Genomic DNA, 15,357 nt, shown 5'->3' on the forward strand with positions numbered 1-15,357 from the left:
TTTCGGGACGAGTCATCCTGTTAGCGGTCCCTAGCTAGCAGAGATAGAATGTGTCGTTTCAGGGGGACCGCCGGGTTGCGGACTATGTATCATTCAGCGTGTGTGGTTGGTAGGCCGAGGGCGAGAGCGGCGGTCGTTAACTGACCTTAGACAGATCAAACGTGAGAGAAACGAGTGTCCGTCCGTCCTGATGTTATGTAGGCGACCTGGTATAACGTGCCGATATCTCAATTTCGATCCGTTTTCTAAAGCTGCGAAATAGAAAGAAAGGCGGCTCTAGGGTTAGAGTCGATCCGTCTTATGTACCTAGAATCGGACACTTGAAAAGGACCGAGACCCCGAGCAAGAGGATGGCGGGCCACAGTGTCGGCCTGTGCTGCCTGGTGCTCGCCCTGATTGTTCCCCCGGAGGCCCACCAAAGGGGAGTAATCCTCCCCATCCGGGCAACTCGCACCCTTTTCACAACTGCCAATAACGATTGTGGCTTGCGTCTGTGCCGTGTGTACGCCAAGGCTCCCCTCGTCACCACCACGACCAGGTCAACCAGGCCAGGGCGAGGGGCTCACGAACTTTCGTGCAGACGAGCGCAGCCCAGAGTTCAGCGACAGAACACAGCGATAGTGGCTAGCGGCAGAGCTCAGCGACAGAGGACGGCGACGGAGGACAGCGGCATAGGCTCGCAATTAAGTGACTACTACAAGGCCGATGCCTGGCTGCGACTACAAGCAAGAGGTAACTTCGTTCCTCAAGGCTTTTATGGAGAGGTCACGGGCTAAGGCAGGCACATGCGCCCGAACCTCACAAGGAGATACAGTTGTTGATCTCTCTGACTACGTGGCATACTCACAGAGAGGGATCGGGGTTGGCCACACGGGCCGACCATTATTCCGGGCGCGGCTGGACCCCTGTAATGTCAACAGCTTCGAGTGGCGCGGCGGGGCTAGGTTGTGCGCTTCCCACTTATTAACGGGATTTGGAGTACTGTGGGGGAGCTCACACGTCTCCACCACGTCGGGGAGACTCCGCGGTTAACGCGTCGCTGCGCGTCTCGGGACGCCGGGGACTGGAGTCGGGGTCACTGGGACAGCGGCTACAGGACCCATTAGAACATGGATTTACAACATGGATGCGACGTAAAATTATCCAGGTAGTAGACGCGCATGTGCTTATATATAGTCGCTGCATGTTCTGCTTTTATTTGCTCTACGTAGAGGCTAAATATATAGATTTCCTTATTTATTAGAAATCTTCTCGAGCAGTCATTATGCCCAAGACATTCGATATAGATCATGTTCTAAAGAACATCAGCGAGCAAGACAAGATCGCGCTTCTATCGGGTAATATAGGGACGGTGCTTTTTGGGAACCTGCTCCGCTAACAAGAAGCAGGAACTGATTTTTGGCACACACATCCCATCCCCGAATTCAACGTCCCTTCGATTCGCGCCACCGACGGCCCCAATGGCATACGGGGCACGAAATTCTTCGCTGGCATCCCGGCCGCATGTTTGCCCTGCGGCACAGCTCTGGGCGCCACCTGGGACCGCGATCTGATATACCAAGCGGGGGAGTTGTTGGGCCACGAGTGCATTGCAAAAGGGGCGCATTGTTGGCTGGGTCCGACCATCAACATGCAGCGCGCGCCCCTCGGTGGCCGCGGGTTCGAGTCGTTTGCAGAAGATCCGCACCTCTCGGGCATTCTGGCCAAATCGATTATCCTCGGCTGTGAAAGCAAAGGGGTCATTTCTACGGTGAAGCATCTCGTGGGCAACGACCAGGAACATGAACGCCGTGCGGTGGATGTTGTTGTGACCCAAAGGGCCTTGCGCGAGATCTACCTACGGCCGTTCCAGATTGTGGCGAGAGATGCGAAGCCCGGCGCGCTCATGACCTCGTATAATAAGATCAATGGGAAACATGTGGTGGAAGATGCCCGGATGCTCAATCTGATCCGCGAAGAGTGGAAGTGGAATCCGCTGATTATGAGCGACTGGCTAGGGACCTACACAACCATCGACTCCTTGAATGCCGGTCTGGACCTGGAAATGCCGGGGCCGTCGAGATACCGGGGAAAGTACATCGAGTCCGCCATGCAGGCCCGACTGATCAAGCAATCGACTATCGAGGCCCGGGCGCGAAAGGTGTTGGAATTCATCAAGCAAGCGAGTCAGGTCCAAGTGTCGGCAGTGGAGCGAGGACGTGATCTCCCAGAGGATAGAGCGTTAAATCGCAAAATCTGTGCAAACAGCATCGTCCTCCTCAAGAACGAAGGCATCTTGCCTCTTCCACGGCAAATCAGAAAGATCGCCCTGATCGGATCTCACATGAAAACTCCCGCAATATCGGGAGGTGGCAGTGCTTCGCTGGAGCCGTATTACTCCGTTTCGCTATACGATGCCTGCAGAGAAGCACTTCCTAACACGGAGGTACTCTATCAAGCGGGGGCATACGCCCATAAGATGCTCCCCGTCATAGATCGTCTCCTGGGCAATGCGGCCATCCAGTTCTATAACGAGCCGATGGGCAAGGACCGACAGTTGATCAGCACTGAACCCGTGTCAACGACAGCCTTCCAGTTTATGGACTATTCTGCTCCCGGCCTCAACCGAGGGCTATTTTGGGCCACACTGATTGGCGACTTCACACCCGACGCATCGGGGCTCTGGGACTTTGGCCTGAGTGTCTTTGGTACCGCAAATCTCTATATTGACGACGAGCTGGTGATCGATAACACCACGAGTCAGACGCGTGGGACAACCTTCTTCGGCAAAGGCACCATTGAGGAGCTAGGGTCGAAGGAACTAGTTGCTGGGAATCCGTACAAGATTCGGATCGAGTTCGGCTCTGCCAATACCACCACCATGAAGACCGTGGGAGTGGTGAATTTCGGAGGCGGCGCCGCAAATCTGGGGGCTTGTCTACGGATGAACCACGAGGAGATGATCGAAAACGCCGTTAAAGCTGCCGCAGAAGCCGACTACACTATTCTTTGTACTGGACTCAACAAAGACTGGGAATCTGAAGGGTTTGATCGCACGCATATGGACCTGCCACAAGGTATTGACCGGCTGATTGCCGAGGTGTTGGAGGTCGCTGCCGACAAGACTGTCATCGTCAATCAGTCAGGGACACCAGTTACGATGCCGTGGGCCGATCAGGCCCGATGCATCGTCCAGGCCTGGTACGGAGGCAACGAGACGGGTCATGGAATTGCCGATGTTCTGTTCGGAGACGTCAATCCATGCGCAAAGCTTCCTTTGTCCTGGCCGGTGGATGTGAAACACAACCCGGCCTACTTGAACTACGCCAGTGTGGGTGGCCGAGTGCTGTATGGCGAAGACATTTACACGGGTTATCGATTCTACGAGAAGATCGGGCGAGAAGTCCTCTTTCCATTTGGGTGAGTCTGTTCCGTTGTCTCCCCTGGTCTCATGTAAACGCATCTCAACTAACCATGCGAATAATTATAGTCACGGTCTTTCATACACGACATTCGAGATCTCACCGAGCGTTACCGTCTCTCCCGAGATCTTCAACATGGGTTGCCCTTCGGTCGCCACCGTACAAATTAAAAACAACGGCAATTTGGCGGGCGCTCAGATTCTCCAGCTGTATATCTCCGCTCCCGACTCCCCCACCCCGCGCCCAAGCAAGGAGTTACACGGCTTCGAAAAAGTATTCCTGCAACCTGGGGAGGAAAGGGCAGTTGATATCCACTTGGACCGGTATGCGACCAGCTTCTGGGACGAAATTGAAGAGATGTGGAAGAGTGAGCAAGGGACGTACGAAGTGTTGATTGGAACCTCGAGCAAGGCCGTGGTAGCTCGGGGCACATTCCAAGTGGATCGCACCACATATTGGCGGGGACTCTGATAAGGGCTCCGTCCGGCTTCGTTAGATGTGTGGGTTATTGGCCATCTTGGCTTGATTGATGGGGTTGATTGATCGATTAATTCGTAGATTGACCGTGATGTACGGTCTGCAAGTGACGTCACACTTCCCTGAGGCACGCTACATGCTCGATGATGTGTTCTGACCTATTGTTTACTTCCGGCCACCTTAGCGCCATTGTTATTAATTGGACGCGTTTCTACGGGTTAATCGAAGCAATGGCTAAGCGAATATTTGTAGCTGCAAAATTTGAGAAAATTTGACGCGTTTCCAAAAGTTTGTTCTGGAGCTATTAATGGTGAAAGATGGGATTTTCCTCCCTTGATTGGTGGGATGATTTCATGTCAGCCACACCCCGCCTAAACACCCCATCGCCAATCAGCGACTTCGCCGTTTTCTCTTGGCCTTTGACCAACATGTCCTCTTCGAGCATCTCGTGTCCGACTGCAGGGAGCCCCAGCAGGAACAATGGACGCCGAATCATCCGCAAGACCTCGCAAGCATACTCGGGTGCTCACCGCATGCGATGCCTGTCGTCTCAGCAAGACCCGATGCGATTCAGCACGGCCGGTGTGTGCCAAATGTATCCAACGGGGCGTGACATGCGAGTACCCGGAGACGGATGCCATCTCAGTGTCGGTTCCCATAGAACGTTTTCCATTAGCCGAGGCACCTAATAACCATCAATCTCTATCTAAAGTCTACAGACATGGGGCGCAAGAATTCTGGACGCAGTAGAACGTCAAGAGCGGCTTCTATCGGAGAGCCTGTCCTTGAACCGCACGGGGCCTCCGCTTTCTTCGCAACAGGCGTCGCCATCCCCATTTGACGAAGTTGATCCGGAGTCAATATCGCGCAATGATGCGCCCAACACACCCATTACTGGGTCGGACATGATTCTAAACTGGCCTGTTTTTCCGAAAGAGAAGCCTGTGTCGACATTTCCGATGACAGCATATTCCGAGAAGCCAGACCGCTTTCAAACAGGTATCGTCTTCTGGATGCATCATACCCCGTAACCGCATACTAACGAGTGGTTACAGCACTACCAAGCTTGGATCATCACAGGCTTCTCGAACTGCGCGAGATTTTCATGACCAAGATCTGGACCAAGAACCCGATCGTTGACCGGGACCAGCTGGACTCTTGTATCGCTCGAGTGCTGGAAAACGGCATCGACTGGTCCGTCTCATCGTGCTTGGTGCTACTTGTCTTTGCGCTCGCAGCCATATGGGGGGATTATCCCGAGGACGAAACCCGCAAGGTCTTGTATAATGAGTCGTCGTTCAATCCACCCGTCACGTACGTGACGATATCGGTTCCGGAGCACCGAATGAAGGAATCGTTGGCCTTTCTCTCCATGGCGCGTAAGCGCATCTCCACGGCGTATCTGGACGACACCTTGTCAGGAGTGCAGTGTCTCTGTTTATTTGGGTGAGCTTCATACTCTCAACTGCTTGTAGTATCGCTATCTAAATCCCCCATAGAATATGGTATCAATATAACATCGAGCCGATTCCGGGCTGGAAAATGTTTAGGACAGCATCCATGCTGTGGCAAACGTATCGAATGAAGCACCGCGAGGGAAAGACGCGCAGAAGTGCGCAGGAAGAGAGTGGGTGAATTCAATCTGTCCATTGCGGATAAGTCTAACTTTCCACAGGTCTGGAGCAGCGACTGTACTGGACATGTTTAAAATCGGAATGGTATAACATGCCACAACACTCAAGTCCTCACACAAGTGACTGACATATAATAGCGAGGTTCGATATGAACTGACGGATCTGCCACCCTGTGACCTCAGCCTCTCCGACTTCCCTTATTCTCTCCCGAGCTTCCCCATGAGACAACCATCCAACGACAGCCCTGCATGGGCATTTTCCAATCCCTCATCCACAGATCTCGAAGCAGCATCTTCATACTACTATCTAGCTGAGATCTTCTTGCGCAGGCTTCTCAATCGCGCCCGCAATGCAGTCCGCGTCCTCTCCCCAGACATCGACATACCAACCATCAAGGTTCTAGCAGAAACTCTGACTCAGCTAGAAGGGCAACTCCAGCAGTGGGTAGACTGTCTCCCACTCACACTCCGATTCAACATGCCTCTTGAATCCGCCCCCATGCTAGAAGAGGGCGAGCTGATGAAGCTCAGCCGCGAGCGATACGTCGAGGTGCGCGAACTGCTCTGCCGTGCGTATTTATACCTGTGCATCCACGTACCGCTCGACCCCGAGATGACTGCGCAGTACGGGGTCAAAGCCAGTGAGGCGCTACGCTTGGCAGTTTATCGCATCCAGAACGAGGTGCCATTCTTCCGGCATCCAGGGTCGTGGGGAGCGTGCCGAGTCCGGTTTAACCATGCGGCTTGTCTGATTGCGGGATCCCGCGCAAAGTTGGCGCGGCACCCGTCGGCCGAATATGTGCGCGTTCCTCCCGACTGGGCGGAATGTGTGCGGGTGGTGATTGAGCGGTTGAAGATCTGGGGCGAGGAGGGCGGTGGTATCAAGGAGTTGAGTGTGCTGTTGGAGTGGCTGCTTCACGGGAGTGTGGAAATGTAGGGCAAACGCAAGATGTGCATCTGTTCGTCCCAGCAGACGTACTCTGTTGTTCACACAGCGGATCTGGCACGGTTCACCTTCCAAATCATCTCCCGTACTAGCGAATTAGAGTTTAGCGGCCGCCGCCTCGCTCTCGGCCGAAGCTGTCGGGGAGACTCCGCGAAGACGCTGCGTCCGACTTGCTCTCTTTAGGCTAAGATAAAATGCCAAGCTCCCGTGGGATTGGCGTCCAGTAACATCCAACCACATCCAAATCCATGCAAGCCGGGGTGCTGATTATTAGGGGCCGTCAGAGGTTTCCCCCACCCCCGGACTCTAGCTTACCCCGTGGGGTGACAAACTGTATTTCCTCCAGCGGGGATCGTACCCGGACTGACTTCCCCCATACGTGTGTGCACAATCTGATGGGTCACATTGGTCTTGGGCTGCTTAAAACTGAGCGAACGTGCCGGGATTGGTAGTCTTGCGCTGGATAGGGAGTCAGAGCGGACGGCATATATAACCATCACTCGGTCCTGGCAAGTCTTCAGGAGTTCCACAGATCAGCCCCGTTGTGAGCAACCAAACACCAACCGGTCAACATGGTCGCGATAGGAAAACAGCGCGAGGAGAATGTTGCCGAGCCCGTGCTGGCAAACCTGCTGGCCGATGACAGAACGCCGTGGTACAAAAAGCCGAACCTGAGACGACTCTACTTCATCTTGTTTCCGGCGTGTATGGGCATCGAAATTACCTCGGGATTCGACTCGCAGATCATTAACACCGTCCAGATTGTGTATACCTGGAACAAGTGTATGGCTTCTAGATCCAGTGTGAGCTCTCTAGGAACTAATGGTGCGACATAGATTTTGGTCATCCAACGGGGAAGATCGTGGATGGGAACCCACAGTATGCGATCGAAGCCAACCTCAAGGGCTTTCTGGGCTCTGCATACTCCCTCGGAGCTATTCTCTCCCTTCCTTTTGTCCCGTACCTTAACCAGCGAATCGGACGACGATGGACGATCATGTTTGGCTCATGCGTGAGCTTGATCGGAGCCCTCATTCAAGGTTTCTCAAACGGAGGTACTCACTCCTTGCTTGTCCCTGTCTGTGATCTCTCTAACAGACCCTAGTGGCCATGTACGTTATTGCGCGTATCATTCTTGGATTCGGAATCCCATTCTGCATCGTCGCAGGATCATCTTTGCTTGGAGAACTCGGTTACCCGAAGGAACGACCAATTCTCACCTCGCTTTTCAACTCCTCCTACTTCATCGGCCAGATCATTGCAGCATCTGTGGGCCTGGGGACGGTAACCATAACGTCCAACTGGGCATGGCGAATCCCCTCGCTGCTTCAGATTGCGCCCGCCATGATCCAAATCGCGACGGTGATGTAGGACAGTCCCCATCGCTACCCTGACTGGCTCCCACTAAAACGCGCCCAGGTTCCTCCCGGAAAGTCCCAGATACCTTGTCAGCAAAGACCGCTACGATGAGGCCTTCGATATCCTCACCAAGTACCACGCAGAGGGTGACCGCAACTCGGTTGTCGTCAAGGCCGAACTGGCGCAGATCGAACGCACCATCAAGATGGAGCTCGAGGAATCAAAGCAGTCCTGGTGGGACATGTTTCGCACGGCTGGTATGCGTCGTCGACTGTTCATATCCGCTTTCCTCGGCCTATTCACGCAATGGTCCGGCAACACGCTCATTTCGTAAGTATTCACCTATGAAATCGGCCATGCATGCCTTTCGGCTTCGCTCACCCATGTAATAGCTACTATCTGAGCGACCTCCTCAACTTGGTCGGAATCACCGACAGTGTGACCAAGTCAAAAATTAACATCGGCATCGCCTGCTGGGGTCTCGTAAGCGGTACTGCGCTGGCACTGACAGCGCCACGCTTCAAACGTCGCCCGATGTACCTCACTTGCGCATGCTGCCTGCTGTGTGTGTACATTGCATGGACCATCTCCATGGAGCGGTTCATAAGCACAAAGGCTCAATCCGCAGCCATCTTAACCATCTTCTTTATCTTCGCCTACTCACCAGCCTACAACCTCGGCTATAACGCCCTAACCTATAGTGCGTGTCCCTTCCTTTTCCGTTGCAACTCGTGTGCGTATACTCACGTATCCAAGCGTATTTAATCGAACTGTTCCCGTACATGGGCCGCTCACGCGGTCTCTCCTGGTTCCAGTTCTACGGCCGCGGCGCAGGCTTCTTCGCCACTTACGTGAACCCGATCGGTCTGGAGCGTATTGCCTGGAAGTGGCTTCTGGTGTACTGCTGCTGGCTGGCTTTTGAGCTGGTGTTTATCTACTTCTTCTTCCCTGAGACCTCGGGCCGCACTCTTGAAGAGCTGTCGTTCAGTAAGTTGTCCTCTCTACTTACCTGCAAGAGATGGAGCTGATCACATGCAGTGTTCGAGGATAAGGCCAAAGCCAATGAGGTCGCCGCAGCTGTTCACAAACAGCTTGGTGAGGATAACGAGAAGAAACCGGCTGCGGCGCATGCCGAGATCCAAGAGACTAAAAGTGCTGCTTGATAGTGTCGTAATGGCTTTTATTTTACGAAAATACGACAGTGGAATCCAAGGCAATTCTTGCCTTATGCAGTTTGGCCTTGAGGAACGATTTACCACTAGCCATTTAGTTCACCGTTCTACTCACCTTTAGCTTGCTATATTTCTCGCGTTCGGCTTGCTATCTTGGTTGCTTTCGGCTCGATACTTTAGTGCATTTCTGTGTGACTACCGCGAGCTATGTCGTCGCTTCCTACGTTTGGCTGCATCTATCTGGCCTCGGTCTGGTGTGTAGCTATATTCGACGTACTTATTGCTAAATATTCGATTTGCAAATCGCTGTGCTTCTCCATGTACTTCACACCGTAAATTGATATAGCAGGCTCTCTACTAGGCGTTATGATACTTCTCTGCGTTATCTATCGGGCTCGTACAATCTGGATACATGCCGTTGTCAAGGACGGCTCCATGAGATCCACACTCAGTTACATGGAAGTTCGAGAACTAACTCCAAACCGTCCTCTTCGTCCCACTGCTCTCCAATTATCTGAAAGCCAAATCCTTTTATCAGGTTCATTGATGGTGCATTGTCTGGTCGGATTGATGCCCGGACCGTCTTTACGCGAGGGTCGCCCGCCGCTGCGTCGAGGAGTATTCTCACCGCGGCCCGCGCATGGCCTTGACGACGACATAGCGGGTCGATTGAGTAGCCAATCTCGACCATACCATCTTCACTTGGCCGTCCATGGAATCCCGCGCGCCCAACAATGGTCCCATGCTGTGTGGCAACAACGAGTCGAGTGATCCAGATGCTGTCTCGGGAATCCGCCTCAACTTGATCAGCCCGCATCTTCCACACCTTGCGACATTCATTGGAAACGAGGTATTGAGTGTAGTCCCGAGAGCTTATCCCACGTGCCAGGGCAAGATCTCCGGCACCAAGTGCATTCAAGACCGGCAGTGAGAGCTGCACAAGCTCATGCCCTGCAGCGCAGCCCGATGCCGACTTCCACGGTTCGTATGATATGACCATTTTCGTTGCTTCGGCTTAGACGCGGCTGGAAGATTTTGGCCTTCGGAGTGGCTTCACTTAGGTCCGATGCTTTTCGGTGACAGCATGTGCCGTTCGCGGGACGGTGATATAGCTTCCTAGGTACTAGAGTAGAGTGGGAGCAACTTCATTGCTGCGGAAACCTGGAGAAAAAGGAGCTGGGAAGGTATTGCAGATCCAGTTGGTGAGTCACAAGGAGTACGAAACAAACCGAAGCGAATAGCGAATCGGGTGCCTGGCTTATGCGCTGGTGCTTCGCCCTAGGATGAGAAAGGCATGGTACGTTACTCCGAATCCAGGATCGGGGCTGGTTCCGCGGGTGGTAGCTGTGCGAGCGTCGTGTCTATACTTGAGACGGACTTCTGAGCATTACGAAAGGCGCCAGTGACTATCTTACCTAAGGCGCCAAGCGCTGTTTCAAGGTAAGGAGCTAGCTACTCTCAACCTGTCTGTTCTGCTCCTGATCCCACTTCTTGACTACCTGTAGTGTGGCCCAAAAACTGAACGGAAGAGCAAAGAACCATAAGCCGAAATTAATGCTTGCCGTTGCAATCAACGCCGTAGGAACAGCCTGAACGCCAAACCCAACCGCTACGCCCGCTGTCTCAATGCCACGCAGCAAGGAGCTGTACCGAATCTGCTCGCCGGGAGAGTCTGATAAGTTGCCGATACACCAGTAGATGTAGTTCTCTACCATACCCAGGCTAATGCGCTCGAAGAGATATAGTCCGAATCCGCGTCCGAAAGTGCTTTGATCGCCCCAGTCTAAAATTGGGTGAGTGTGTCTGTACTCATTCTGTATAATCACCGCCCAGATCCAGGTAGCGCTGTTCAGCAAGGCAATAAGGATCCATGTACTCAATGCTCGAGACTTTCTGTCTCGGGTCCAAGGAATGTCCACCAGTGAACCCCCCAGCCAGGTGGCCAACGTTCCGACAATGGCTGACATGAAGCTTCCCAAAGCCCGCGACCGGACGGTGAAGTACGTCGCCAGATAGGTCCCTGGATATGCCTGGATCCAGCCAAAATACCAGAACAGCGGCGTCAGGAGGAGGATGGATCTGCTTCGGATCCGGTCATACATGGACTGAAGCTCGGTGCGCCAGTGAATGGGAGCGGTTGATGTCTCGATGCGGGTGCCGTCGTCGCGTTGGACCTTCTCTGGGTTCGATAAGAGCAATCCGAATAACAGACCCAGACATTGGATGGCAATGAAACCCTGGTATGTCTTGTACCCGACCTTACCGGGTTTGTCCATGGCGTGGTTGATCCCCAGAGAAATGGCGCCACCGATGATGTTGCCAAAATTGCGGAACGTAAACCTGGGCAGGTTAGACATCCCGCACGCTTTCACATGTGAGTATCATGAGGAAGCTCTCACCAAGTGGCAATGTACCGGCCTCGTTTATGCTGCTCGGGATATCCGGTCGCGATGGCACCCTCGACGCTCCAGAAGAATCCGGCGCTAATCCCACAGGTGACAGAGCCTAGGTACACTAGCCACGTCGCTCCCGTGCGATTGTTCAAGTAGAGTCCTGCCGCGTAAAGTGGGTACCCGATCGAACCCAGACTGAGAGTATAGCGAAATCCAATGGCATTGGTCACCCAAGGGCCTGCGAAGCATGTGACTGTCATGAAGGCGTAGAGGAGTGCGTTTGCTGCGTTGACCAGGTTCGGGGACTGACTTCCTCCGACACCTAATCCGTTCATTGCACTCCAGATCCCCGGGGCGCAGAAAGCACAGAGCCCTACAACGAGGATCTGAAAAAGAGTGCTTCGGAAAAAGACACGTTTGGTGGCTCCATGACTGTGCCCTACCTCCTGGTCGCTTCCCTCGGCGACCGTCTTGGGGTTGAGAGCTCCAGGGGACTCATCAAGGGACTTTGCTGAACTGGCGGCCATGACTGCTCCGGTGTGGTCAAGCCGATTTGCAATGACAATAGCTTACATCTGGGCGTTGCTGTTGGCTGGGGTGCTGCCGATGGTTAAAAGCTGGGAGCCGAGGTCGTCATTCCGGGGTTCATGATTGTCGTGCTTGCAGTGGTGGATGAGGAATATCGTGCCAAGACCGATTTCGGTGTCACCTTCAAACATCGACACACACCATCTGCAAGACCAAATGGAAAGCCACATGGCGACATCAATTGAGCCATGCTTCTGGCCCGCTTGTGCCACTCCAATTTATACCGATGCAGCCGGCAGGGTCAGCAACTGCGGGGATAATGCGGCGATTCGTCACTTGAGGGGAAGATGAGACAATGCACCGTACGCATTCCCGGGGCGGGGATATAAACGAGAGAAGCCGCCTGTGTTCCGTGGTCGTCATTCCTCACTGATGAAAGCGAACAAAGCAGTTTAGCTTGATCATCATGGCCGCCTCTGTCGCACCGTTGCAGATTTCCTCCCTGAGAATTGCCGACACTGCAGGCTCCGCTGTCGCTTTTGAGGCTTTCGATCTGCCCTCCTCTAACCAACGCCTGCTAGGACCTCCCCATCCACCCAAAACACAGATCCCGCTTGCCCTACGTCCGACTGAAAATGTCACATCGCTCGACACCGTAGTGTCCACTATCGAAGCCCTACAACGCGACAACACGTTGACCAAGCTTCTGGCCAGGCACGGCACCCTGCTCTTCCGGAATCTTCCCATCCGCGACGCCACCGACTTCAGTAAATTTGCCCATGCCTTCGCCTACAAGCCGCACGAGATTATCGGCATTGTCGTCGATCGCCCGCTACTCGCGCCCAATGTCGCGCCGGCGAATGAGGCGCCCAAGGAGGTGCGAATCTATAACCACAACGAGTCACCCCAGGTGCCACATGCGCCCGAATACATCTTCTTTTACGCTCAGAAGGCCCCCAGAAAGGGCGGAGAGACGCCGATTTCATCCAGCTTGGAGCTGTTCCATCGCGCCCAGGCGGAGGTCCCCGAGTTCATCGACCTCTTGGCCGAAAAGGGTATACTCAGCAAGGTAACATACCACGTGGAAAGGCAGTATGTGGGTGGATCCACCTTGAAAGCAGCATTCGGCAAAGAGATCCGGGATGGAGATGACGAGGAAACGAGGCGAAAGAAGATCGAGGCACAGATCACGCGATACGGACGCGGGGAGCACACAACGTGGGAGTGGACTGAAGATGAACGTGGAAAGGGCTTGGTCCTCACGCATCGCTTACCGGTTATTCGAACGCAATCGGGAACAAATCTTCCGACGCTGTTCACCGGCCTGGCAGCGTACTACAAGAACACCCTCGAGGTACAGAATGAAACAGGGGCGGGAAGGAAGAATGCGGCACATCAGTATTTCGGCGATGGGACACAGATACCACAAAAGTATCTGGCCCACTTGGCGAAGATCACGGACGAGATTCGCGTGCTCCACAAATGGCAAGAGGGTGATGTTCTCGTATATGATAATGTCGTTGCCCAACACGGAAGAGAACCGTGGGAAGGAGAGCAGTCTGACCGGGTTATTTTGGCCAGCCTGTTTGACGGCGAGAGTGTACCCGGTGCGTATGGTTTTGGAGACTGGGCGCAGGTAGTGCAGGCCTCAGAAGGGTAACCCCCTGTTGGGTGATGTAGCCGAAGAAGCCAGAGATAGGTACATATTCAAAGGGTCTGAGGGCCGGGCGTCTCGCATCTCCCTAATATCCTCTAGGCAAGTTTATCTTCATCCTCGACATATGGAGTTTCGTATACAGTCCGTTTTTCTTCTCGGATGACGTCTTCTGCCAGTAGAGAATCGTGTGCTGGTATAGTACCTTCCTTCTTTAAGTGTGCAGCATCTCTGCTGTCTTTTTCTCCCACGGTTCTCTGGAGCTCAACCCCGGCAGTAGTACTAGACGCGTCAAGCAGGTTGTTCAAATCATCAGTCTCACCAGGCCTGACTCTATCGTGAGCAAGACGCCGAGCCTCCTCTTCATCAGGCAACGAATTGACGTGAATGGATTCTGTCATGCTTCCGCCATGATCCACAGCCGTTCCAAGATGCCCGTGAGACGCACTACCGGCCACTTCATCGTCACTTGCTCGCAGTTGTGCGCGTTCCTTGTCGTCACCCGTCTGAGCTGGCGGTTCATCACTGCTCGGCTTGGGTTCCTTCTTCTCCCGTCTGTCGAGCTCGACCTCCAGGACCCGCGTGCCTAGAGGGACTTTCGTGGCGAGCCCATCATCGTCGCGGTCGAAATACAGGGTCCAGACCCCCGAGGGCTCCTCTACGGCAGCGAACCCCTCCCACCCCTCTAGCGTTAGTCTTCGATCCTGGCTCGTGCAGTCAAAGGGACCCGTGACGTGTTCTTGTGCCACGGATCTCTCACCGTACTTGACCTCGTGAGTGTCCTTGTCCACGTATATCCAATTGAGCATCGGCGGATCATTGCTGATAGTGCTGACCAGCCCTTCATAGCCCGAGTCCGGGTATGGCAAGTAGTAGCCGGAGAACAGGTGTCCCGATCCAGAGGAGGGCGATTGAGCATCGCCATCCCGAGAGTCCAGTGTAGCAAGATGGAGCTGAAGACTGGCAAGCTTAGCCACAATACATTTTTGAGATAGGACTTGAGTCGGCCATTACCTTGCCGTTTTTGAGCATGATCAATGTGCCATCTATCTCACGCTTTCTGATAGATGGTTTAATGCAGGACACCATCAGATTACAGCGGCGTGATCGATGTTCCTCACGCCTTTGTTGGCCTTGGCTCTGCCGTATCCCCTCTTGAGCTCCGAGGATCGCTGGACAGAGAGATAATGCCAACAACAGTGGGACAGCCATGGCAATATCCTCGGCATCTTTAAACTCGATCGTTATCTTGGCCATGGCCAGGACGTAAAGGTCTGTTTAATGACAACTTTGGTACGATATATAGCTCGATAGTTGAGTGCCTTTGCGTAAAGAACAGGGAAAGGAGCGCCATTTGTCCATCAGTTGCCCAATCGATGAAGAAAGAAAGCCGGGTATGTACTTGCCAAGTCACTCTCAGATCTGTGTATAGCATTGGTCTTCGGCAATGGAATACCTGAAAGAAGTGTTTCAGGATGCAGCCACATCGAACCACAATGGAAGTGGCCACGGTGTAAAATCATCATATTCTGGCACCATTCTTGCATAAGGGCCATGCAAGACCGTTGCAGCGACAGAAAACTGCAGATCTTTGCGAGGAATCAAGGCTTTTCAGTGTTGCATGCCACCCAGTTGGATTTGGTAAAACTAACTGGGTTTGAACGCACGTCGCGATTGGGTTTCAAATGCGACACAGTTATGCGTCTCGGACCGTTCTAGAATCAAGTACCATTCACCTCTTAAAAACCTCATAGGGTCATTACAAACGCATAAATACAGTGGTAACGTAAATAT

At 53.5% G+C, this 15,357-nt stretch overlaps 4 protein-coding genes across 4 annotated transcripts; 3 read left to right on the top strand and 1 right to left on the bottom strand.

The window, feature by feature from the left end:
* Positions 1-1,264: 1,264 nt before the first annotated feature.
* Positions 1,265-6,448, top strand: PLICBS_008915 (uncharacterized protein; the record flags this gene model as incomplete). Its single annotated transcript, XM_018327795.2, has 7 exons — positions 1,265-1,337; positions 1,389-3,399; positions 3,470-3,768; positions 4,934-5,324; positions 5,378-5,505; positions 5,554-5,596; positions 5,650-6,448. 7 exons carry the CDS (start codon positions 1,265-1,267, stop codon positions 6,446-6,448), a joined length of 3,744 nt encoding a protein of 1,247 aa, XP_018173736.1.
* Positions 6,449-7,029: 581 nt separating this feature from the next.
* PLICBS_008916 (uncharacterized protein) lies at positions 7,030-8,979 on the top strand (the record flags this gene model as incomplete). The annotated part of the gene is made up of 7 exons (XM_018327794.2): positions 7,030-7,240; positions 7,294-7,512; positions 7,563-7,824; positions 7,877-8,146; positions 8,209-8,516; positions 8,573-8,803; positions 8,855-8,979. 7 exons carry the CDS (start codon positions 7,030-7,032, stop codon positions 8,977-8,979), a joined length of 1,626 nt encoding a protein of 541 aa, XP_018173735.2.
* Positions 8,980-12,375: 3,396 nt separating this feature from the next.
* PLICBS_008917 (uncharacterized protein) lies at positions 12,376-13,569 on the top strand (the record flags this gene model as incomplete). The annotated part of the gene is made up of 1 exon (XM_018327791.2): positions 12,376-13,569. The coding sequence occupies one exon, from the start codon at positions 12,376-12,378 to the stop codon at positions 13,567-13,569; it is 1,194 nt and encodes a 397-aa protein (XP_018173732.2).
* A 306-nt stretch (positions 13,570-13,875) lies between these two features.
* PLICBS_008918 (uncharacterized protein) lies at positions 13,876-14,595 on the bottom strand (the record flags this gene model as incomplete). The annotated part of the gene is made up of 3 exons (XM_065601497.1): positions 13,876-13,880; positions 14,012-14,516; positions 14,578-14,595. The coding sequence occupies 3 exons, from the start codon at positions 14,593-14,595 to the stop codon at positions 13,876-13,878; spliced, it is 528 nt and encodes a 175-aa protein (XP_065457569.1).
* Positions 14,596-15,357: the final 762 nt, after the last annotated feature.

The sequence above is a fragment of the Purpureocillium lilacinum genome (assembly GCF_023168085.1).
Source record: "Purpureocillium lilacinum CBS 284.36 DNA, scaffold_7, whole genome shotgun sequence".
Lineage (NCBI taxonomy): Eukaryota > Fungi > Ascomycota > Sordariomycetes > Hypocreales > Ophiocordycipitaceae > Purpureocillium > Purpureocillium lilacinum.